A 26,584-nucleotide genomic window follows, 5' to 3' on the forward strand; every position below is an offset into this window, starting at 1 on the left:
GTCCCTGCTTCATTATAAAATGAATGGGGGAAGGGGAGAGATAAGATACAATTTTTTTATTTCTATTTTTCATTTCTGTTTCTGTTCAGAAATCAGCTTTCAAGGAACAGCATACTCAGCCTAGAAACACCAAGGAGAAATACATGGCAAAATCCTCTTCTGTTCATACCAGAGCATTTTACAGTTGTTAAGGAATTAATTGTCCAGCTGTTACTGGTGCTGTTATTAGCCACACTTCATAGAAGGCAGCAGCTGGAATAGAGAGCTCAAACAGTCATGAAGAAACAGAGTCAGACTTTTCTAGGAAGGTCTCAATAAAGACATCCTTCCCAACTGTTTTAGCTGCATTAATGTAGAACTACTGCGTGCTATAAAACAGTGCTGCAGCATCAATGTGGCCTAAGCAATCACAGTTAGGAGTGTATTTAAACAGCACTGAATCATGTAATGAATTACATGACAACCTCTGTGCATGGTAAGGAGAACAAAATCATGTCTTCAGATCTTTGCAGGTGACATAAGCTGGTTGATCCACTTCCAGCTTGTTGCAGGTGGTCACTTTGTTGCCTCTAGCACGCAAGGCTCCAGCACCTGTGTCCAATGACCTGCTGGCCACTTTGAACGTGAGTTCTAGAGGCACAACACAAAAGGTTCTGTGCTGCATTGCCATGCCAAATAATTTGTCCTTTTTGAGTTTGCTGCTGTTTTGGTCTTGTGTCTCGCACGGCACAAAACAGAGAATTGTGCATTAGGGTAAACTCAGCAGAGACTGAAAGGCTGTTCTGGTGATGTCTTACTCCTAAGTGTCTCTTGATGCCTGCATTTGACTCTACAGGATTGTCTGCTGGTAGTTAAAAGAGGCACTGAAGCCTTCCCATTTTCCTCTGAGTGTTTTTTAAGCTCTTTAAAAAGATAAAAAATAGGCTCCTCTGGCAGCAAATAGAGATAACCACCAGGCTTGGTAGACATCACCAATTAAAAATTAGAACAGCAAGGTGGGAGGTGGGGAAGAAGGGGCAATGGAAATCCTGAACATCTGAAACTGATGAAGCAACATTCCAGTTGCTGAAATTGTTCTCGCTTCCCCTGAAGCAGTAATTTGGCAAAACACCCCATCTCATGGGGCATCATGTGATTTACCATCCTTGTTTTCTGGAATAAGACTTTTCTGGACGCTTGGTCACATTACTCAGCCCATTTATGCCCTTGTTCAGAGACTGTCAAAACAATGATGGGTCGTAATATTTGAAATAGCAGCGCAGAGTTTACTTCTAATGATTTCTCTTTTCTCCTGCGTTGGACAGGAGAAAAGCTGCTGAAACAAGTCAGTCTAATGAGCACTGCCCTGCTTTAATTGCACCCAACAGCACTTAAATGTTTCAGTGTCAAAACTCCTGCCTGGTTCAGAGGGAGCAGCATGGCAGTCTGCAGGAAGCAGCCAGCTCTAGGGAGGGAAGTTTGTTACCTCCTTCCTGGCAATTCTGCAGGAGACCCCCTGCCACATGGAGTGATATTGATCCCTAAAACACTCTCCTTATGGATTTCATGGAGCACCCTCCAACTTAATTTCCATCTTCCTGGGCATGGGATAGGTGTCACAGTTTTGGCACTGATTTCTAAAATAACACAGCTTCTCTCTGAGTAGCAGGTAAAAGAAAAATCCTCTGGACTTTGTTTCATGTTCCTCACAAATTTGAAGCATCCTTCAGGTTATTTGTCCCAGAGCCTCCTCTGGTTGCTCAAGATTCCTTTTTAGAAGCTTTTCTGGATGCATTCTGGTGTGTATAAACCTTTACAGTGACATAACCAAAATCCGTAATTGTGCATTAACCTTCCCAGCCCCCCCTCCATTGAGATGAGCCATACATGTAAGTATCTACCCTTCCTTGGAGCTGTCAGAGCAGCCTCCCTGCCCAGGCCCATTAGAAATTCAAGCCCTTGGGCCTCCCATCTCTTCTCTGTTTTGCAGGGATCACTGCAGTGGGAGTTACCAGCATGTCTTGCTGCTTTTTTCAAGGACACCAAGACACTTCATTCCTCTTTCACACTGCAAACAGTGAAAGGGCATAGCTCATTCCTCACTGATTTACTAACATTTCTGTGGGACTGGTTTCTAAAGCAGCTTCCTGAGTGGGAACCCAGCACAGATTTATTTTTTCATTTTTGTCAAGAAGTTTTCCATCCACCTCCAGAGAGCAGGAAAGCAGCAAACTGGGAAAAAACCCCCCAAACAACCAACATTAAAACCAGTACAGGAAGTACAATTCATCTTTTCCTCTTTACCAGCACAGGAAGGATGACTCCCCTTTTCCATGCTCTCTTCACAACTTCCATTTTTCTGCCAGTCCATGACACAAAACACTTTCTACTTGCACAGTAGCTGATTTCTGCTGTTGGCACCATTGCTTTATTTTCAGATGGACCTATGTGCCATTTGTCCTGCAGTTTCTGATGGAGCTTCCCTGATGGGTTTCAGTATTGCTGAAGGGCCTGAGATCAGACGGGAACCACGAGATCCCGGGGTTGCAGGGTGAGGGCATGGACGGTTGCCAATGAAGTATTTAGAGAAGGAACAGGCAGCCACAGGGTGCATGAGAGGGATCTGTGACCGGATGTAACACCGGGAGGAGAGTGTTAGGGCAGCAGCCAGAGACCTGGAAAATGCTTGGGGGAAAAAAGGTCAATAAGAATTTTTTTAAAGGCTAAGAAGAGCTTTCTTTTCAAATACAGCATGGAAAAAAAGATTCCAATCTCCCCTTTTTCTTAGGAGACAGGCTGTATAATGCAGTGGAATGTCTTAATTTTTGCTTAATACTCCTAATAGCTGTAAAGTAATTTCTTCCTCTTAAAGAAATCCTGAAATACCACCTATAAAGATTCCCCACAGGTAACTCACCAAGGAAAAACAAAGAGCAGAACCACATGTGATGCCATCTCTTAAAAAGAATCAATACTGGTGCCAAATGGTATTAAAAGCCAGTCATGCAATAGTGATTAAGACAAATGACACACTACTGTTCAATACATCACAGCCTTCAAAGGGTTAATTAACTGGCCTTCGTCTAAGCTTTCCCACATTTGACTTTTTCATGATGCATTTGCTTGAGTTGAAACCCTGAGCCTGCCATCTGGATATTGTTAAAAATGCCAGGTGAAGGCTGGGATTTGGGTTAGGAACTCAGCCATGCATCGGTGGCCAGGAGTGCGTCATCACCCCATCTCATACTTCACACAGCGTGACTTGCATTAAATTCCTGCCAAAAGGGGAAAAAAAAAAGATAATTTAACCAACTGCTATGACCCACACCTGATAAGTGTGTCCCCCTCTGCCTGTGCCCCACCTGCCTCTCTGTGGTCAGACCAGAAGCACAAACCTCTGCTCCTGGCAATTCCCAACCTGGGCACTTCTCACCTCAAAAGCTCTAATGCTTTAAACCAGACCAGCACCATCAATGTCTTGTCTGCTAATTGCTGTGAGAAACAATCTCCCTGGAGCTCCCAGAGCTGACAAACTGTCCTTAAATTCTCCCTTACACCTCAGATTTTTATTAGGTTTTTTTGGCTTGTGCTGGCTAAACACCTTTGGATGTGACAATGAGGTTTTTTCCCAACAGGACACAACTACTTGCACAAAAAAACCCTTGCTTGGTGATCGGCAGCTCTGCAGCAACGCTTTGCCTTGGGCATAGGAGAAATATTTGCTTTTTAACCAAACAGTGGTGGGGTTACAAAGCCACTCGTTTTTGCAGAGGGAGAACAAAGTCACGTGGGCCCGTGGGAGGTTTGATAATGGTGGGAAAGGACTTTGGACAGACCCAGCTGGGAGTTTCCTGGGGAAGAAAGATACCAGCTGAGAGATGAGTTGGGGCCCTCATTTCCTGGGAGATCAGGGGAGAATCTGTACTGCTTATAAAGACACACACTTTATACCTCGTGATTTTCTGGCTTTTGACAGCCCTTAACAACAGTCCTTTCATTTAATAATGGTGTAAATGAGGATCAATGCTGAAACTCCACCCTTCAACACAGGCAGTATTTTCAGAGTCGTAAGGTTTGGGCCAGTACAGGGCTGGAGCAGGGGTCCAGCACTGCACCGGCTGTAAGATATCTGCACAATGTGCCTCAGGGTGGTGCTCTCAAAAGGATGGAGAAGTATCTTCTCCCTGTTCCTTGAGGAAGTCCAACACAGAGGCAAAACTTGGCAGACCATTCCTGCAGATGCCCCATTTCTGCAGGATGGGGTGGACCCATCACTAGCAAAGCAAGGGAAGCTCAGCCAGGAAGAGCAGATTTTGGGCTGCAAACATGCGAAAATAATCCTGAGTGTCCAGAGCTGCCCTGGGAAGGATGGGCACAATGTGTGCCATGCTCCTGAGGAAAAGCAGCTCTGCAAAGACAGTGCCTAGGAATGACTGTGAGGGTGAGGGACGTGTCCTGTTGGAGATGGCGGCAGGCAACCCCAGGGCTTCAGGTGATACAGCACCTTAGCCTGGCAGGAAGGTGCTGATTAGTCCCCTTCGTTCCCCCAGGCTTTCTCCCTTGGAGAGACCTTTATTCTCCTGTATTTCCTCCCTGCACTTGTAACTTACTTCAGTGAGATGCCACTCTATCTTAAATAAAAAAACCAGACTCAATATTTTTGTTGTTCTTTTCTGCACCCTACCTTTCTTCCGCATAATAAAAACACTCACACTGCTATCTATGCCCCCAGCACCATCAGCAGAGGTAACAAATAACCTTGTTGTACCCTTCCCTGGCAGAGCAGAAGACCCCATTAGCCACCTCCACCACTGCATGGGAGCTCACATGCTGCTGGAGGCAGGAAAATTGCAGGAAAACAGATCCTTAGAGCATTAATTCTCTGGGAAAGATAAGGGCCTTGACCAGAGGGGGAGGCTGAAAATGCTTCTGACAGAATGGCTTCTGACAGAATGGCTTCTGACAGGCTATGCCTTCCTGTGCCCTCAGGGCTGGCCCCAGCTCGCCCTGCTTTTGCCTGTCCCTTTGATCAGCAGCCTGCGGAAATGCGGCCCCCGACCGCCCAGTCCACGGCCACACAGGAGCACCTCACAGTCTCTGCCATCTTCCTCATAGGAGATGCATCCTAATCGAATTATTTCAGTTTCTTGGTGCTGGAACTTAATGGATCTTCTTGCCATTTTCTTGAAGGTGATATGCCCCAGGAAAGAGCTTTTGATGACATGCCTGCTGTGAGTTTTGAGACTGCATGATATACCCATGATAGAACAGCAGTATAAATAATGGATCTCTTAAAAAAAAACCCAAACAAACAAACAAACAAACCCCACCAAAACAAACACCCAAACCCTAAAAAACAGGGACAGTGCAGGAAATTTCAGCTGTAAAACAAAAGCTAGGCAGCCTCGAGTCAGTTGCTCAGTTCCAGCCGTCCACTCTATAACCCTGAGCAACTACACACTGAGTAAGTAAGGGGCAAATTATGTGCACACCAACTTTCTCTGGTGTAATGGAGGGGGACAGCCTGCCTTGGGAAGTCAGTCCCCAGGCACGGAGCCTGCAGCCGGCACTGACACCCATCTAGCAAGGAGCTTTTGCTTCTCTGCCACCGCTTTTAGCTCTCACACAGTCTTAGCTTGGAAGGAACATAGATGCTGTTCAGCTGCCTGTTGTCTGATGATTTCCAAGGCGGGAGAAGAGAGCCCCCACGTCCTCGGTGTTAGCACTTTAGTGCTTGCAGTGCTTCTCTTTGAGCAGGTGACTGGGTCTGGGGTAATAGCAAACAAAGGCCCTGAGGAATACTTGTAGCAGTATTCTTGCAACTGGAAGCATGAGAAGCAGCCCCCAGGTTACATCAAGAAAAATCATGGACCTCAGTAAACTTCCATTTCTAAACATGCAGGACTCACATTTTCATATTTTCTTTCCCACCTTTTTAGGGGCCAAATCTTTCTTCTGTTAAATTTAAGCTAATACACAACTGAGGTCAGTAAAACTCATGCAGAAATTGAAGAGTTTAGATATTGACTAAAATATCAAATACAGAGAAAACTGTGACCTTTTCGAGATGTGATTTCTTCCCTTTCCATCAGTTTTTAATATTTCAAGAACAGACCTCTGGTTGACTTTCCATAAAAACACCTCCCTGGATACTGACAGCCATGCAAAACTCAGTGCAAACACTTGGCTCTGTGCTGCTGACAATGAGGTTGTGTTTAAAACCCCAGCAGTTCGCTGGCAGGGAGAAAGGAACATGCTGCCACTGCAGGAGCAAGTTGCCACCTTGCTAATTATTTGCCTTGGACTGGGCCCTTTTCTCAGCAAAGGGTTAAATATTTCAGCACAGAGCCCTGAAATTTGAGAATTTGAGACTGAGATTACAGAGTTGGAAGTGAACATTATTGCTAAGTATCCAGCACATCCAGCTCCCTGTAAGTGCTCACAAATGAGCCCTTTGGACAGAAATTTTTCCATGCGAGATGCAACATTTTAGCAGCAATTGAACTAAACATGCATTAAAAAGGTGGGGGGGTTTAACCTCTTTTTTTTTAAAAAAATTTAATATTTGTTCTAAACCAGTACAGGCAGTGACTGAGAGATGTGAAACAACTGAAAGAGCGCTTTTCTTTTGATGAAACAACACATTTTTTGACATTTTCTACGTATTTGGTTTAAACATGAAAATTTGACAAGTCCAAATGCTCCCTCTACACCTATCACCTCCTGAGATTTATGTGCCGCCATGCTTAAAATGACAAAACCTAAGACCATGCAAACCACTCCTAGAGAACCAATGTCAAGTAAATACTCTCACAATTACTGGGCCAGACCTCCTGTAAGCTGGGATCATCACGGGAAGAACAGAAGGAATTAATCCCATATTTTCAATATTATAAAATGCAGGCAGTATGCAGATTTGAGGGAGCTCTACCAGGATATAAAAGTATGAAATGCAGGGGAAACCAGCTGTGAACTGCATCAAACAGAAAGGAACACTCATGGGTCTAATCTCAGGGCAGGAGCTGCAGCTTCCCTTAAGCATTTCTCTGCACAAACCTAGAATTGAACTTGCTGAAGCCACTGGCAAAATATTTCAATTTCATCCTCCCTCTTCGTGTACAAACAATTTTGTACGGGCAATCATCTGGCTCCATGAGTTAGGGTTAAAACAAGCAAAAAAAGCCACTAATGATGATCAGCCTGCAAATAACAGATACAGATGGGAGCTCCGTTACACTTCATTTCAGCCCATTAAAAAAATCCAACCACCAGTTTTCCACAGGACCCTACTTAGGAAAGAGGATGGTTAATCCATGTTCCACACCTCTGTCCCTAGAGCCTACTTCATGTACTGAGCAAACTGGACAACCAACCTCCTCCTGCAGTTCCCCCACTGTGTCCAGGGAACAGTCCCCCTGCAGGGTATGTAAATCCTTCACAGAACTTGCCCCTTTTCCTCTGAAGTTGTGTGGTGACTCTACTGCTGTAGATAAAGGCAGAGAGCAGCCTAAAGCCTTCAACCTTCATTCTATTAACATTCTTAGGTTTGATACACAAGGTTGCAATCTCTCCGACATTAAAACCTTACAACTGAGGTTGGAAAAAAATCAGCTCTTCTGTTCCTTTATAAACTGGGATGCTGCCCAAGAAAGCTGTATCATGAGTGCATTTGAACACGCAGCTGCTTGTGTGCAGAGCTCCAGGGCCAGCACAGAGCAGACCTCCCCATTACCATTTCTATGGCAGGATCAGGGAAGCAGAAAGCTGCTCTAGCTCCTAACTCTGCATCTTGACACAAGGCAGTTTTCCTGAGCAGCCTGAAGTAATGTCCCAGCCTGAAGCAGACCCGTACAGCTCAGGCACCTCCAGCTCATGCTGCTGTCAAGGTGACAGTGACAATCATGACAAACCCCTGCAGCAAAACCTCCCAAGGCTTTGCCTGCTGGAGCTCACAGTTTTCAACTGATTGGGTTTTTTTTTTCCTTTTCTACCTGAAAAGGGCTTCCTGATGGCTTGGCGAAATTTGTTGTCCTACATATGTTTGAATAGAAGTATAATTATGCCACAAAATGGAGTACTTTTCATGTAACAAAATAGAAGGAACACAACACACGGCATTTGGTGGAAAGGACTAGTTTGAAAGACATTCAGAATCTAGAGGGCATTAGAGAAGAGCAGAATAACAAAGTGGGCCTCAACTATCATTCAGTTCACTGAGATTAAAAAAAAATCAATTAAAAATCTGCCTGACAGTGGACCTTCTTACTCATTTCTCTGTTTAGTAGATCAAGCAAACAAGATTGAAGTCTCTGTATTTTTAGAAGTATGGGGAACATTAAGATATCATCTAGATTTTACTCTTTCTAAATAAGACATGGCTAAAGTAATGCATTATTTATTCCATATATTCCAATGTAGTGTCATTCAAGTCCTCTAGGCAGGATCTAGAGGATGATTAACAGGTTGCAAAAGCCCAACACAGTTCAGTTTGTCAACTGAAAGCTGAAGGAACCAAAGGGACTAAACAGCTTTTGGAAATAGGAATTAGGTTCTTATGAAATCTTTGTCCTTCATATCCCCATGGACAAGCATTTGTAAAGATTTAAGTACAGCACTGGAAGCTCATCTCCATCTCCCACCCATGGGGACAGGGGTTTCTCCGGGTGACCCAGACGACTGACACAGAGAAAGGATGGCAAAGCCACGGTTGCGGTCACAGGCAGCTTTCAAACAGTTCAAGTGGTCTCCTTCCACTGGTGCTGTACCGTAATGAAAGCAGGACTGTACTAAGTAGAAGGCTGCTGGACAATGCAAGCCTTCTGATGGTTCCAAGCTGTTCCCAAGCAGCATCCCAATGGCGTCACTCGTGCCAGGGAGGAGGGATGCTGGCTATGAAAGGCTGTCCAGCCCAAAGCCAGTTTTGGTGCATGCTCCCTCCCAACGCACACTGGGCAGGAGTTGGGCGCCCCTGTGCACCATCCTGAGCTTAAATTAGTGCTGAATCAGCAATCAGCCTCACACCAGGAGCCTGGAAAGGACATTTCTAGAGGTAGAAGTCAACTGTGGAAGTTCCTTGACACTCTTGGTCCACCTTCAAGCCTTTGAACTGAAGTCACTGTTTCAGTAATTACATGGAGCAGCTGCAGCCCACCTAGCATAGACCCCTGTACACACTTGGGAAACATCTCCATACAAAGTATAAAACTCCGTATCCAAAGTTTCAGAGATGACTGCATTAGCTTACTTTATTCATACTTGTAACATACTTCAAACTTTGATGCGGAGTTCTGCTAACTAATATCTAGTCAAAGACAAAAACCCCTAAGTCAATCCATGAAGACTAAGCAGTTCCATAACCTTCAAAATAAGTTCTTGAATGTTTTTATAGTATTTGATAGCAGCTTTTTATTGGTTACAAAACCTAAGCCCATATACAAAATTAGGAACACATTTAGATGCCTCTTTGAAAGAACGTTTTAGTCTATTTTAACTGATAGTTTAAAAAAATAATAAAAACAATGCAATTTTAAACACTGTTCTGAAAACGTAAAAGTGCAGCAATATACTTTGTTTCCTTTATTAACTATGAAATGGTGCAATCCCAATCAAAAGCTGATAAGGTCACAGCAGAAAGAACTGAGCAAGCACTTTGTCCTGCCTTACCCAGTTCTCTGATGTTCACTTTTATTGTAATGCATTGAGTGCAAGAAAAGGATCGAATCTTTACAGCAGAGGAAAACTTGCTTCAGTATCAATTTGTATGTAATCTCTAGAATAACAGTGAGTGTAGGCTGAACTGGGTATGCATCAGTCTATATGGCATAAAGGAGACTAGATTGAATTGGAAGGGGGAAAATATTTGTTCACAATAACATCTGCTGGAACTCTTAATTTCACAAAATCTTTGTGACCTTACCTAACTTTGACTTTTTATTGTTTAGTTTTTTAGCGAACACCACACAGTTTCAAGATTTTAGACTATAGAGTGTGAATAGGATGCAGTTACCATATGAAGCTTCAACTCAACTTCTGGGAAAAGAAAAAAGGCACAATGAACTTCAACTCAATTTTATGTGCACAAGAGTTGAAAAATCTGAGCCACCTTAAAGAGAAATTGATTCTAAAATTTATAAAACCTATAAATAATCAGAGGCCAAACCACTATATTAAAACAGATTATCTAGCAAGTAAAAATCTTGCAGTTTAAACATACGCTTGTATCCAGCTGAGATACAAGACAACTCACTCTTTAAAGTGGCTCCACCTTGGCAGATATATATTTAATGAATGCACACCTGCTATGTGTTGTTCATCAGTGGAAAAACAGCTGATCCACAAAGCTCTGATGGCATCTGTCCTTATCTTCATCACAGTAAATACAACCCACATCCAATAACTAAATTAGTTTAGATTTTTCTATCCCTTCACATCAATGCATTGGGAAATTACACCCAGTAAACAACAGCAACAAAACCAGTTTGTGTGATAGCTTACAGAATTTCAAAATTACCGATCTTCGCCCCAGCAATACCAAAATCCCTTTGAAAGTGACTGGGTCAGGCGATTTTCCAAAAGCAGTGACTTCATATACCTTATATAAAGTTATTTAATGTGCGCTGCACATCAGGTTTATGCTGAGTAACGGCAGCTTCGATACAGCCTCACACATCAACCAGTTTGTATGTTTTTAATCACATGAATAAGATTTGAGACTAACTTCTGAATTACTCTTCCAATACTCCAAGAATGAAGCTTTTATGACGCTTCTAAGTAGTTGCTGGTTTGTTGCCAACCACATCATCATAAGCACTGGTTACTAATTAAAAAATATTTTAAGACTAAATTACAGTAAACATGAAAGCTCCACAGTTTAAACCCAATATAAATCAACCATATCCAATTATCAATTTAAAACAGAAGATATTGACTACTGAAAGTTGAAAGCAAGATTCTTTTTAACTAATACATTTTTGGACAGAATTTTTTTCTACAGTCTGGGACTCTTGCTTTCAGCTTAAACAGAAGTTCAAGTCCATAACAGGTTGTAGCTCAGGTAAAATACCATGCACAGCATTTGATTACTTCAAAACAGCAGGAACACACAGGCTGAAGTGAGTGGTCAAATAGGGCTCGCTGTTCTCAAAAATTAGGTATAATGGCAAAAGCTTTACCAGTCCAAATCTACAGTTCATTCTCCAACCCTGGTTTCTGAGGCAGTTAATGAACACACATCAATTACTGATAGCTGAAGTAGTTTTTTTGTTTGTTTTAAACTTAAGTGTTTAATCAATTGCCAAGTGTTGTTTTTATAAGTTACTTTTATTTCAGTTTCACCAATGAAATTCATTTGGCTTGCATTTTTGAATCTATTCTTCCACATAAAGTTTATGAAAATATGTTTGTGGAGGACGATGATGGAGGCTCAGAGCAAACTGGGCCCCTGTAAAGTCTTCCAAAATGTATGCATCATACCAAAGTGTCTTGATCCACAGCGCACCATTTTCCAAAGAAGCTACTTTTCCGTGGAAAGCCAATGTGCCACCACTATGGAATATTCTTAACAAAACTGCAGATTGCGGTTGTCAGCATGTGGCACCAGGAAAAAGGCAAAAAAAGGTAGTTGGGACTGTTAAAAAGAATTGTGAAACAGTTCAAGAGATCATGCATATGCATTTACAGTCCATGTGATAGTGATGTTTGGCAACTGCAAAGTGACCAATACATGGCTTGCTTTAGAAGCATCAAACGAAGAGGCATGTGTGTCTTGGAGCCTTTTGTTTCTTCACTTGGTAGCCATCTGGTGGTGCTTCGTACTGGTGTGGGACAAGAGAAGCTGCACTTTTTTTGAACTTAAAAATTAAATTCTTTTGTTTGAAGGTTGGCTGTTGGGTCGAAGTTGTAAGTACCTCCTTGAGTGGCTTCAGGAATGAGATTGGGGTCTTCATCAATCTACAAAACACAACAACAGAAACACGTGAGAGGCCAATTCCCTGCACGATTGGGTACACAGAGAAGAAATTAACAAATGTTCATATTTTCTTTTTTAAAAAAAATATTATTGCAATAAAATTAGATCTGGTTTTCCAATTCAATTCCTCAAATACATTTAAAAAGAGCAACACATCTACTCTGTTCTAATACCATCAGAGAAACAGAAAATTGTAATGGTTAGGGATAGTGCTGCTGTTTGGTTAAAGCAGTTATTATTTTAGCTACACAGTTTAATTTTCAGTGCCAATTTTTAGTACTTCTGGAGTTGGCTGATCACTAGTTGTGGATTCCAAAATTAGTTTTGTACTTTCTCCCATTTTCTTTCAACATGAAAATATTTTTTTATCAGCAGCTGATAGAAATACTTACATAAAACTTAAAAGAGTTCTTAGTATCTCCTATCAGAATTTGAAGGATTTAGAACTACCCATTTCAGAGCAGTTTTATACAGGTCTCATAAGCACAATCTGAATTTGGTTTTAAACCAGAAGTACTTCATTGCTCTATGGATACAGAGTGAAAGGAATCAGCAGCCAACTTCACCCAGCTTCCTCAGAGCTGTTAGAATTTAGGTATTTACAGCCTCAAGGAATAGCAAATAACACGATCAGTAGCAACAAAATCCACAAGTTAAACCCTACCCATCCTCCTGCAAATTACCAGCTGCACCAGTTCTCTGAGCTTCATTTGAGATTGTGTGTCATTCTGAAGCAGGATAGAGCTCTTGTGTGGGGATCTGAACAGTAGTGCACACATCAGAACTGACGCACCTAAAATCTTTCTCTTTACTTTGGGTGACACTGTCTAAACTGGGGGGAAGAGATTGAGGCCTTTGGTGACAGCAACAATCTGCACATCATGCCCACATGAAGACTGAGTCTGGTTTCAGAATGCGTCGCAAAATGTTTGTGTTTTGATAAATTAGCACTTCTGCCTTCTGCAGGGGTACTACAAAGTAACCCCACCTAAGGTCACCCGCCTTTAACACAAGAAACTGAAGTCAGGAAGCTGTTGGTGCTGCTCCTAAAGTACAAGCTGTGCACTTTACAGAGCACAGGAAAAGGAGCAGATGGGATTAGCAATGAAGGGACATTGAGCAGCCAGCAACATCGCATGAGAGTACAGAAGATCCTGAAGTGACAGAAGGTAAGAATACTCCTGGACAGTCCATCTTAACACTGCCAATCAGGCTAACATAACCAATCTCGTCTCCCTGAAGCAATCATGGAACTTCTACAGTTTTAAGTTTCAGAAGCTCCAGAAAACACAGTAATATAATAATCTGAAGGAAAGTCCTTCTCTTGAGTAAAGGAGGCAGATTCAGCCCATCAGACATAGATTAAATTGCATTAATGTAAAAAATAAATGCACAAAAGGGAGTACTAACCTCAACAGGGGTATTTTTCCACCCACATCAACCAGACTGTGTTCTTCAGCTAGGCGCAGAAGTCTCAAGAGTCTCTACGGAGACTTTAAGACACTGCTAACAGAATCACTACAGGCATAGGAAACTTTTCACATTACTTAGCCTCTGCTGACTAACTTCCCAATCATGTGACGGGCCCATGAATTGAAGATTATCGAGTCCTGAAGTTAGAGCTGGCATTTGGCAAGTTCAATTTAAAAGAAGAACTGAAAACATAGTTCTGCTAGGCTGCAGAACTACAGACACCCTGGACGGCCTAGAAAAGATAATTTGTCTTCGAATTGCATGTTGAAGTGCTCCTTAGAAACTCACAAGCAGCCAGTAGCAGGAGGAGCTGGAACCAGAGGGTCAAAGTACCTAATCTGGGTGCAACAAAATATTGGATGGCAACAATCAGCTGCAGAAAGTGTTAATAGTTTTGATGACTTTTCACTGCAGAATCCAGACTGAGCAAATACAGAGTTGAAATACAAAAATTTATCTGAAAGTAAGGATCTGCTTCCCCTTCCAAAGACTGATGTATGAGAAAATAAAAAGGAGAGCCAGAGAAATGTTTAGATTCTAATCACAAGTAATTACATGTCAATGTTACAAAATTAAGTCAGCATCAATCAATTTGTTAGGCAAAACTAGAGTAGTCCTCTTGATTTTGCTGAAGAGAAGTCCTAGTATTGAGAGACTCTTCAAAGACTTTAAATTGAGGGAAACTCTACTGAACCAGGACCAGGAAAACTGACTTTGAATATAATGTATGACCACTGGAACTGAGGAACAGTGACAATGTAGTTACTAAGCTAACAGCACAGTGCATATACTCTTCCATCTTTTGCATACTTACATCATCACCAGAGAAATACTGATCTATAATTTCAAATGCTAGTTTATAAATGTCTTCATTCTCGTGCTGTTGCAAGGCTTCGATTTTCTCTAACCCTGAATAAATGAAAATGGAGAAGAGTTTTGTAAGATTAACCCAGAGTAACTGACTACTTTCCATAAGAAAAATGATTAAACATTACTACTGAAACACATTAGAAAAGATGTAGCTCAGTTTGACAATATGACCTACACAGCAGCTCTCTTTGTCTCTAAGAGCAAAGAAGTAGTTTGTGAACTTTACATGCCAGGGAATATTCCATTTTATGAACAATGGATAATGGAGTCTTCTCTTGGTTTAGATAAAACTCTATTTTTTAAAACTATTGTCTACTACATAACTTTTGGTTTAGTCATTGTGCTTTCCATGTACCACCAAAAAGAAGTGGCTACATTTGTGTGTTGCCTGTAAGTTTAAAACAGCAAGGTGACAAAGCAGCTAGTCCCATTTTCAAACTGGATAAGGAATAACACAAGGGAAAAGCTTCCAGTGCATTATGTTCTTCAGTATCTCTTTGGTAGAATACATTAATTAGCATATGTTACAACTTGGATTGTGATATCAGAAAGACTCCTCATCCAGCTTTGGTCTGTAATGAAATTATGGGCCTCAAACTGCTTCCAAGGCAATGAACTAGAGCAAAAATTGTGTGTTTTACCACAGGACAAAGTATGTGCAACTATCAAATGAAAAGAATTACAATTCTCATTGAAACCTAAAAAATACCTAAGCTATAGAAAGCTCCTTCAACAATTGCCTCTACACAGCCATCTCCAAACTTAACTAAACAGAAAAAAGGTAACATCTCTCATTACAAGCCTCCCTTGTTTACTCAAATAGCCCATGGTGAATAACACTGCAGTAAACATCAACAGCACCAAGGGGAAGACAGAACAACATCCAGCAAATGACATTTTTTAAAAGCCTAGTAAGCTCTTACCTCCACACTCTTCTATAATTTCAGCTATTGTGCTAGCCTCATCGCCAGCCATTATCAGGATGTTTTTCAGGCCATCCAGCACCACCTGTACCACTTGAGAATCCTTTACTGAGAGTAGATTGCAGAACGGTGGGATTACATTTTGTTGTACAAGGTATTCAACCTAAAGAATTAAAACAAAAAAAAATTGCTTTCAACATTGTGCTTCTTACACAAATGGCTGCATGTGGAACATTTTAGTGACAGCTTGAAATCCCACTACACATACCTGATCTTTTCTCCCACTTATTGTCAAATTGCTAATTGCCCAAGCAGCTTCCTTTTGTGTCCCGAAGTCCCCCTGAAAAAAAAAAATTAATAGCTCATTAAAATCCGCATGGAAACATCTGTCAAACTTATTAAAAATCACAAACTCCTCATGTCAGATTTATAAAAAGAGGATGACAACTTGCATAGCTGATAGCTTGACTGACCTTAGCCAGCTGGTGTATGATCATAGGGATTAGCCCAGCATCTATTACAGCCTGAACTTGTTGCTGGTTTCCTGCTGTGATATTGGAAAGGAACCAAACTGCTTCCTACAATGGGATAAAGCAAAAAAGCAAAACACTTTTTAAAACTAGTCAGCAAATGAAAAAAAGAACTCAACCAAGCCTAACCACCTCAAAACCTAAAATCATACCATGAGCAATCACTAAACAGGTCTCCTCCTTTGTGTGCTAGCACTTCTAGCACACAAACTTTTATAGCACTGTGAAAGACAACAGGGAATCAATGTAAAATTAATATGATTGATCCACAGGGCCAGATTCTCTCTCACACAAGGAGTGTCTCCATACCTCAGGAGTAATACTGATGTAAACCTTATATCCACTTTGCACTGCTGGAGTCACAGACAAGCTTTAAACTTTCAATCAGTTTTGCAAAGAAAATAGGAAAACTGGTAAAGCATCATTAAAAAAGGACTTATCCTGTAATCCTACTACTGACAGCTCAGTAGTAGCTTTCTGTTATGTTAAAAGGAGGACTCCACCTTCCATTTACTTTGTTTAACATGAAGTGGTGTCCACAAAGCGCATTCAAGTATCACACAGGACACTCTGTCCTGTGACTTTGCTCAGCAGTTACTCCTTCAGGAGGTTCACCCACACAGCTACCACCTATCTCATGGCAGTTAGAAATTCCCAGTTACAAAGAGGGACACTTGTCAATCCAAAACATCTTAAAAAGGCTCCAATCTTTTAAAAGATGTAGCAAGTAGGCAATTATGAAGCACTGCAGAAAAAAAACATGGGTTCCCACTTTTTTAGGGATGTGTATCTTGCTTTTATTTCTATTTGCCTCTCACAATACAGACTTGAAAAAAACTCAAAGCATTTCAGTACATCTCTTGTACAAAAATAATTCCTTGGCATTCAAAAGAGCTCTTCATCATTCTTTTATAAGAGCTAAAAGGGCAGGCAAAAATAAATCACATTAGTTTGACTATCAAAGATAACTTCTTCAGAGATCTTCACAGCTGACAGGGCCTGAAGAAACAGAGATTCCTCACAAATAGATTTTTCCTCAATGATACACTATATGGGGGAATCACATAATCTAAACAAAAAAGCCTTCTCCTCAGACAGACCATCTTTGCAATGGAAGATGGCACAATGACTAAAAAAAAAGCAAATAACATGAAATACAGCTCTGGAAAACGAGGCACTGATCACTTGCATCAAACTCTCTCTACTCCACCCAATCCTCACAGCAGTGAAAGTTATTTCTGCCAAAAGGAAGGAGATGAAATGCAGAGACAATTTTCAGGAAAGGGCAGTGATACACCCTCCTTCCTTGAAGGAGAAGATGAACAAGAAAACAAACTTCACTATGAAAAGGTGGAGTGGGAAAACTGGATCAGTCTTATGCAACTCACTGGACTCAACCTAAATTATAAAAAACTGTAATTGAAGTTAGCCAGTTACTCACTTTGCAAATAAAGAGTATCACACTCCAAAGCAAAACCCTTCAGTCCTCCCAGAAAGCACGAGGCATCAACACCAATGCACGGATACTCACTATGGCTGTCTGGTTTCAGTCCTAGTTAAGCATCAGCCTCAAAGGCTGCATCTTTATACAAAATTGCCGGAAATAACAGCTGTAGGAAATTCTTCTGTAATATTCCACAGGCTACTGTTTTATTTCTTAAAAATACTAAGTTAGGAAGAAGCAAATCATACCTTGTTTATCTTCTCTTTTGGATGCGTCAGGAGATGCGGGAAATAAGACAAAACATCACAATTGAGAACAACTTGTGTCTGTTCATCAGTACCAGTTACTATGTTGCCTACTGCTCTCAGTGCTGCTGTCTGAATATCCAGAGTGGGAAGGAAAAAAAATTGCATGTTAAAGACAATGCTGTTACTTATGCTATAACAAAGATAATTTTAAGATGTCTCTTTATAAAAACACTTTGCAAAATACAATTTAGCACTTCATCCTCTGAGCTACATCAGAAAAATGGGTACTGTTTCATCAAAAGACACAGTACATCACAGAATAAATGCACTGCAGCTCAACTCAAAAAGTGCAAAGATTAGAAATTAAAAGAATATTAAAACCTTAGAAGATTAATTCATCATGTACCTGATCTGTGTTACAATTCCAATAACCGCTTCTAGGCTCTATGTCTGCTCAGGTTGCTCACTTCTCCATTCAGCTCCCCACTAGCGCACTCAAAACCTCACAACTACTTACTGAGTCTCAGATGACTTTCAGAAATGGACTTTACATCTTTATGTATTGGTCAGTAAAATGCTTTACAAGTGACAAAATACTGGAGAGACTTCTTTCATCACGTGAACTAGTCTGACAAATTTCAAGACAGCCAAATCTCATCCAAAGTACAAACTAAACAAACACGTCAAATGCAGATACACAAAAGAGCTCCGTATTACAGCGGATGGTTCATAAAAAACCCAGTACACATTAACTAACTTTTAGTTTCCCATTGTCTTTGAAATTAACCAAGTAATCTCAGTTAACCTTTCACAGCTAATTACAAATTTACTTTACTAAAAGGACTCAGCATTTGCAAATATTTCAATACTCTAAAGGTTCCAAAATACTGATTTCCATGAGCTATTCAGATAGAATATGCACAATCATGTATGCAGCAACAGCAAGAGTGCATATTACTTGAATTCTGGAAAATGTAAAATATGTTGTCATTAAATATTTTAGGACTACAAAAGGAAGGCACCTCTGGTAATCATACAACAGAAATTAATGTTTAACCTGTCACTTTACTTAAAACTGTATTAGTACTGTTTTGCTTGAGTTTTCTTTCTTTTTAATATTTTTTTCCCCAGTGTAGGTAACACTTTTTCTTCAGTTTTACCTGCACAAAATGTAGCTATAAATGTTCATCTCACTAACTCCACTAATACATACTGTAAGGCACATTTTTTTAGCAAACAGCATACAAAGGACTATTCAAACACAACTGAATCAGACTTACTTGAACTTTAACCTCCTGATGACTCAGAAGGGGAACTAGAAAAGGTACAACTCCCGAATCAATCACCATTTGTATCTGTTCATTTCCACCATCTGTTAAGTAGGACAAAGCCCAAACAGTGTCCACAAGAATCTACAAATTGGAGAGAACATGGTTTACATATTGAACAGAAAAACTGGTATAATGAAGGTTTAATTTAGTGAACAACATTACACTTATCTGGGGGTGGAGAGAGGAAAAACATGCAATTTAGTTATAGGAAAAACTTAAACATTATTATGATGAGACCTAATCAGTAAAATGTTAATTATGTACAACTATGAAAACCAGGGCCATTTGGTCCATCAGAGTAATTTCTGGATGTCCTCTCAAATTCCTTTTTAATTAAATACTACATTTTGGTGCATAAAGTGACAGCATACATCATCTCACAAAGGTAAACTGTTGGGCTAGATTTGCATTTCTAAGATAGACAACCAGCTCAAGTGAGTAGTTGTGCTAGTAACTTTCTGAAGAAAATACCAACAACAGCCTCCTTAGCGCTGCTGTAATTTGTTAGCTGTGCTATTTTATGATTATGGAATACATAAATTCTCTTAACTCTCTAATCCATCTGACACCTTAGCATTTCTGATCCCTAGTGCAGTTCTGAAGTGAAACTGCAAACAATTCTGGATGTATGCCTTTTCCTGCCTTCATGTTAAGAATAAAAAACACAGCAAAGGAAAGGAGTTCTTAAACCAACTAAAGGACTAGCAACTATTGTAATGTGGCAACTGTTGAGAAGTGTTCAAGCAGAGCAAAATCCACAGAGGAATGCCTATCATGCAGGGCCATCTGAGAATCTTACAAGGAAAAAAAAAATAGTCACTGATGACTTGATAAGGACGATTAGAAAGCCCTTAAAAATAGACAGGTACAAAAGTTAGTCATTGAAAGGCAGTACCTGAAGCAGAAACAAAGCCAGCAGAAAGAGGGGTATCACATCACATAAAGATGATGTTGGGAACTGCAGGAAAAGAAATCTGGACCCCACTAAGGACATCATCTGTTGAGGAACCTAGATCTAGTCTACTTTTAAAACAGATACCCATTTAAATTACCCACTTTGAGAATAGCTGAATATTGCAGTAGTAGAACATAGGAAGGACTTTCCAGTCCTGACCCACAGGCTGTGTCCACCGAGCCCTGGATGCCAGCCAGCACAGCCCAAAGGCTTTCCTGCCACAGCCTGCTGCTGCCCTCACCTCCTGTGCTGCAGGGACAGCGGAACGTGCTGCAGTGGAGCCACTATGGCAGCAGAAGCAGTGAGAGATGGTGCCTCACCAGTTTGCTGCCCCACAGCCCTGTTGGTGACAAGAGCCGCAGCCGCCAGAAGCGCTCACAGGACTGTGGGCTGACCTACCTGCATCACTGACTCATCTCCAAAGATAGGTTTGCTGCTCCAGTACAGAGAGGCTGGGACCAGACTGGTACCTCCAAACTAGCACCTGACTCTCAGGATCAAAATGATGGACACCCTAATTGAGGATCAGTCAAAACCTGGCATCACAGTCTCATACCTACATCAATAAGCTCTCATACAATCATTGCTTGCAAAACTTTAAAATTTGCCAGGGAAAAGGAGCCTACAGGTTAGAAGTATATTTGGTTTCACAATTAATTCCTTTCAGCTTTGTCCAAATTACGCATTGAAAAGTCACCATGTGCTGTCTCCCACTCACATTACACTGGGAAAACCCTGGCAAAATCCCAGATTAAACTGTACAAATATTTTGTGGAGACAAGCCCACTTCACCATTAAAAAAGCAGCAGAAACACCACTACTACAGCGTTGAACTAACAAATGATAGTCCCACCAATCTTATGCTTTATTTTATCCCCGAACCAGACAAAAGGGTTCAATTCCTTCTTGCCTAAACTAAAGGATCACTGTAGGGATTACAAAGTCCTGATAGGAGAAGGAGGAGAAAAGCAGCTCAATATCCCTCGGTTACACAGATCTTTGTTCTGAAGTCCCAATATATAAGGCTTCATGAGGTAAGTCCGTCCCCTAGGACATTACTTGGAAAAAACCAGGTAAACTCATGAATCAGGAATGTGGGAAGTACTGAAGGAAGGAAACATGATGGTTGTCAAAGGTGCCACAAAACAATAGTTTATTACTGTTTATTTAAATATATTTTCATATGTGATTTCTTTAGTTAAACATTGCAAAGTCAGGCACCCAACAGGTTACAAAAGTCAGATTTTACCCTTATGATCACAATATTTGACTGGACTGATATATAGAATTACACATAATTTTTTTTACGCATACATTACGTATCATCTATGCAAAATTATAAACTGGGGCAGAATTAAAGTGCAGCTGATGGTAAAGCTGGCACTTTAATTTTCTAGTGCTCAATTCCACAAGATAGGATTTTTAAAAGGTATTTCAAATGTACAGGATAAAAAAATGCCATCTTTTACAAAAGGTATTTCAGAAATGGTATTTTCACTTTCTTTTTTGTGCTCTGAATGACTACAGTTAGATGAGTCTTCATATTTAATTGTGCATTTATGACTTAATTATACATAAATTAACACACAAACCCAAGTTTACTACTTTAACACAATCCTGCAGCATTATCTTTCTAGCAAAAACAAAGAATCTAAATAACTAAAACTTTAGAAATTACTTACGTTTATATCTGTATGGTAAATGAGAACACACAATGCTGGCAAAATCTGAAAAGAAGTTCATCAGTCATTACAGTAGAACAAAATTGGTGGTAAAATTATGAATCCAAGTACTGTAATCACAAATCTTAGCTTGAGTCTGCTTTAGTATATTGTAATCACACACTTTCCAGCAGCTGGTCCTGCCCTCAAAGTATGTACAAAAATATGTGTATTATACTTCCAATTTGTGAAAATATGAGACAGTACTATATTCCAGACACAGAATGTAGACTGTATTTTGAGAGAAAACAGGCAAATAACAGAGATAAGACACCCTGCTGCTATTTTTAAAGTTTGTTATCACACACAATAAAAATTATTAGCCTAACAGCAATACATAAACCTCTTGGATTAAAGTTTAATTTTTTAATAATCACATATGGTGAAATATAAAACTGGGCTGTGATAAAACTGCTTAGAACAGAGTGTTTTATTTAGTAAAGCATTACTTGTACAAGTTTCCCTGTTTCTCTGCTTCACTTTAAAAATTTCATTAAAGTTTAGTTGTTAACAGTAACATATTTGATATGGCTTCAAGAACTGTATCTACACTTTTGAATTTATCTTAAAATCAAGAACTGTACTTACAACTACAGTTCTAGTCAAATAGCTCCATTTTACTACTGTGCCTACCCTATCACTGGAGCATTTGCTCTGTTCACCAGTTTAAAAGGCTTTTCAGGATTTCTGCTCAGGTTGGGACTTGGCATGGACTGCATGTTCACACTGAGTCGAAACACAAACCACACTACTTACACTTCTTCTTGCTGAAAATAATTACATTTGAATTCTTCTACATATAAAATCACATTTGTAGCCTTTTTTTTAAATGAAAACATGTAATGCTGAGTATTTTAATGCTTTCTAGTGTGTTAATTTTTTGTTGTATAGATCATCACTTTAGTCTTACTCAGTTTCAGACATTACAAATACCTTTATTACAGGCATTGTAAGAACCACCAAATTGGTCAAAGTATTTCATGTAACAACTGGTAAGTGGTACAACACATGTGCAGTGACAAAAAACATGCAGAAATTCATAGTATGACAATGTAAAACATTTGGCTTCTAGCCCAGAGTATAAAACATTATCTGTCTCATAATTCTTTATTTACCTCCTGAACTGTCTCCATAGGCGGTGGGGGGTCCTTATTCCTGCAGAGATTTACAATGACCCATGTGACGTTCCGAAGGAAGGTGATGGGAATGGAGGGATTGATGAAGGACAGAAGAGGTTTGACAACTCCCAGTGATATGACATAATCTCTACACTGAGGACCATCACCTACGGAAATGAAAATTGTTGCAAAAGAAATTACATTAAAAATGGAAAATCTTGAAATGTATGCAATGACATGTTGGGATACTGAAATTCTATGTTTCCTCACCAACAGTCTACTACTAAAAGGTCATATTTCATTAAATATACATACGTACAGTCATGTATGTATATTTTAGGAAACACAAAATTTATCCTGTTAATATTTTGCATAGCAAGTTATACTATTATTTAGAAAAAAAACAGGAGGTACATATGTAATTCTGGCCACATTATGTATTTTAAAAAAATTATATCAAGACACAGAATTCAGAGGAAACATAGTCTCTTATGATAATGCCAATGTTCAAAGTTCTAAAATGAAATGCTCCCTGAATTCAAATCATTAAAACAACAAGTTACCTATAATATTTCCGAGAGCCCAGACAGCTTGCTCACAAACATTCTGGTGTGGTGAATGAAGTAGTCTCAAGAAGAGGGGTACTGCATCTGCAGAATGCAAAGATTGGATTTGTTTAATACTAAATCTTGGTATATGAGCAACATTTTCACTGATTTAAACAGAACACATTCTCCACCATGCCTCAAACATGTTTTTATTATGAAGCGTGCACAAAACCTCAGTTAAACATTTCTATATTTATGTAGAGAAGGGAAAAATAGACTTGAGAATAGAATTATTAAACAACAATGCTCCCCACATTTATACATTTTCTCATTTTTCTCAAAGTGGTAGGCAGACCCTCAAGTATGCAGGTGTGAGGTCTCATGTCCTGGTAATTCAGATTTTCCAGTTATCCAGGATCACAACACATACCAAGCAGAATGACATGCCTACTTGTGCAAACGTGCTTCATATCTTGACTTTAAGAAAATAGCTTCCTCCCAAGAGGTGGCTATAGTTAGTTTCCATATGCAGTGAAGATTTATGTCCATCTGCCAGTCCCAAGACACGTTTTAATTTGCTCTTATATAATGCCAGCAACATACCAAATTAAGGAAGTGGTACTAATTTTAGATAACATTCTCTGTGGAATTAAATATATTTGATAGAGCTAAGAAACCATCCCACTATTATTTCCATGCACTGTTTTCCTTCAGACAACCCATACTGTTTGAAAGACAGTAATTCCTGCAGCAATTTTTTATATCTGTATATGATCACACTCATCCTATAGCCTGAATAAACTAGATCAATTTATATACTGTTAGAGAGTTATTTTTCTTGCAGAAATAGCTTCGGAAATTTTTAAAAAGTGCAACACGGTTTGTGAGCAACTGTGAATCAATATTGTGTTGATAATGTAGCGTGATAATAAGGCAAAAAACTCTGATGTGTGTTCCTGAAAAATACAGAGTGATGAAGAATAAAAACAACCTGAAATTCCTTCCCCACCCCAGAGGAGTGATTCAGCCATTGCCTATAACTGACAAGCTAGCAGGGACAGCAGCACACTGTTGCTTAAGAACACTCAGTCTTGTAATAATCATCCCACTTCCATTAGCTCAAGTGGAATATTTTAGCTTCCTTCTCAGCAATTGAGATTGAGATTTACAATTTACAGCCATATATGCATTCAACATATTTCAGAGAAGAGGGTCAACTATGTAGTTTATACTAGACTGCAATCCTGGTATGCTGTCAAAACCAGGAATGAAGTTATTTCATAATAGCACTCAAGCAGGAGGACAACCTGAGAGAGCATGAGTTGAGGTTATCTGACCTACCACTCTCAAAAGATTAATTACTCCTGCTCCAAACTGGCTCCTGCCAAGAGCTATTCTGTGCATATAGTACTTCTCCTCTTTTGCTGGGCCTTCCAAATACCATCTGTCCCTCCTGACTGCAGGAGGCTGCTTTCTTTTGTATTAAGGCTGCACCAGCCTCTTCTGTAGCTGCAAGGGTCTATTGCTTTGTTTCCTCAAACCATTCCTTATCTAAAGTGAGAAGACCTGGGAGACTGTTTTCCCTTAGTCATCTCCCAAGCAAAGCAGCAAGATTTTTAGACTAAACTTCATCCATTTTCTCTTCATGAGTAAAATGCTTTTTGATTCTCTGAAGTCATTTTAGTACATTTTCTTCTTTTCAAGCATTTACTAAACAGATTTTGGGAGACCTGTGTCCCAAATTGAACTTCTAGTAATTGTTCAGGTACCAACAATGCTTTTAGTTGTGCTGTACATACTTCTATTCTACTTTTAATTTTTACTTTGAGATTTTTTCCAGATTTTTTCCTGCAACACAAATACTATAAACATCCATTCTGTTAGATTCATTCAAACAGGATAACATTGTGGGACATGGAAAAGAAAGAAAACAATGACTAACCAATGAACAAGTTGAGAAGGAAGAAAAAACTTGGGAGTAGATTTTCAAAGGTACTTAGACACCAGAAAAGCAATCTAAAAACAGAGGTGCCCAAATCACATTAGGAATTTTTGAAACAAATTCAAGATATTGATTTTTTTTTTAAAAGCTTTTGGATTTTTATCCAAAGCTCATTTTGGTAAGATCATTTTAACCAAAGTTTATTTTGGTTAATAATAATTACTATTCTATTGTTCAAATACCTTAACTATACAGAATCTAATAATTAATGAATTATTTTATTAGCCATGGAAACATACAAACCAGCATTTTCATTTGATAGGCAGGTTCATACACTTTAAAAAAAGTCAAATAACTAAGTCACCATTTTCCCATATAAAAATCGGAATATGAGTAAATAAAGACAGTTTATTATATATTTCCTTATCTATAATCTACTGTTTAATGACAACATATTGTATTTATTTTAAGGTGATTAAAGGTGATTTTTTTAAGATAAGTATGCTGATCCATCAAAGCTATAGATATAATCCTGAAAAATGTATTTGCTTAATTTATCTTCAATTAACTTCAGAGTTTCTTTCCTTTCTCACTGTCTGGTTAAACAAGAAATGAAAGCAGCACAACAAACTTGAGTGTACAGTAGATACTAATCATACAGACAAGGAAAGGATGGTCATTTTCTTAACAATGTATTTAAATGTGCAACCTTACATAACTGTACGTATTTAACAACTCTACTAAGATTTATGAACATACCTTTGAGGTAGAAAGAATTAATTCCTAACTTAAGTGTTAGTCACGGAGCAATTAATGGTACACGATTTCAGAAATCAAACAGAGAATGAGAAAGGACTAAGACTTTTGTCAGTTATTGTATCACCTGTCATTCTCTATCCTCTTTATGGGAAAATCCTGTCTGGGATCCTTAACATTAATTGGTAGTGACAACCAGATTAATGTTTGAGAGCAAACATAGAAATGCTTCTGTAGTCTTTGCTAAATCTTTAGGACAAACATGTATTTATTACTTTAATGGCATTGATAAGAAATGGCATCCATTATCCAAATACTTCCCTTTGTATTTCCCACAATATCCACCGCCACTGCCTCCTCCCAAGAAAACCAAAGTTGTAATACTTACTTGACTGTACAACAGCTTGAGTCTGTGCAGAAGTGCCTGATGCTATGTTAGTCAATGCCCATGCAGCTTCAAATTGTAATGAAGGACTGTAATGAAATAATTTTATACTAGTAAGTTGAAACATGATCTGAAGACTATTTTATGGCTCATTTCAGTATTACTAGCTGTATCCATCTGAAATACTCTACATTTAGGCAGTACCACTGGGCCAAAATTTTAAAAACCCCAACATCCAAGCCTGGACATTTCAGGGGAAAAGCTGTAAGAAAAAAGAAATTTTGCATTCTGTGACCTTTTGTAAACCATCTATCGCTCTGAATTAATATTAGTAACAACAACAACAAAAAAAATCCAAACAACGAATTAAACTTGATTCTTCCAATATTACAT

General features: G+C 39.4%; 1 protein-coding gene across 1 annotated transcript in view; it reads right to left on the reverse strand.

Moving 5' to 3' along the window:
- Nucleotides 1-9,197: 9,197 nt before the first annotated feature.
- The window catches only part of KPNA3 (karyopherin subunit alpha 3), a 47,438-nt gene continuing 30,051 nt past the window's right edge, over nucleotides 9,198-26,584 (reverse strand). The window contains exons 7-17 of the mRNA XM_008633185.2: nucleotides 26,195-26,280; nucleotides 23,124-23,210; nucleotides 22,558-22,727; nucleotides 21,404-21,448; nucleotides 18,716-18,847; nucleotides 17,436-17,564; nucleotides 15,687-15,791; nucleotides 15,482-15,553; nucleotides 15,214-15,376; nucleotides 14,235-14,329; nucleotides 9,198-11,928 (exon numbers count right to left, since the gene is read on the reverse strand). Coding sequence (XP_008631407.1) covers nucleotides 11,830-11,928; nucleotides 14,235-14,329; nucleotides 15,214-15,376; nucleotides 15,482-15,553; nucleotides 15,687-15,791; nucleotides 17,436-17,564; nucleotides 18,716-18,847; nucleotides 21,404-21,448; nucleotides 22,558-22,727; nucleotides 23,124-23,210; nucleotides 26,195-26,280 — 1,183 coding nt within the window. The 3' untranslated portion in view covers nucleotides 9,198-11,829. The remainder of the gene's footprint in view (nucleotides 11,929-14,234; nucleotides 14,330-15,213; nucleotides 15,377-15,481; nucleotides 15,554-15,686; nucleotides 15,792-17,435; nucleotides 17,565-18,715; nucleotides 18,848-21,403; nucleotides 21,449-22,557; nucleotides 22,728-23,123; nucleotides 23,211-26,194; nucleotides 26,281-26,584) is intronic.

The sequence above is a fragment of the Corvus brachyrhynchos genome, unplaced genomic scaffold (assembly GCF_000691975.1).
Source record: "Corvus brachyrhynchos isolate BGI_N302 unplaced genomic scaffold, ASM69197v1 scaffold202, whole genome shotgun sequence".
NCBI lineage: Eukaryota > Metazoa > Chordata > Aves > Passeriformes > Corvidae > Corvus > Corvus brachyrhynchos.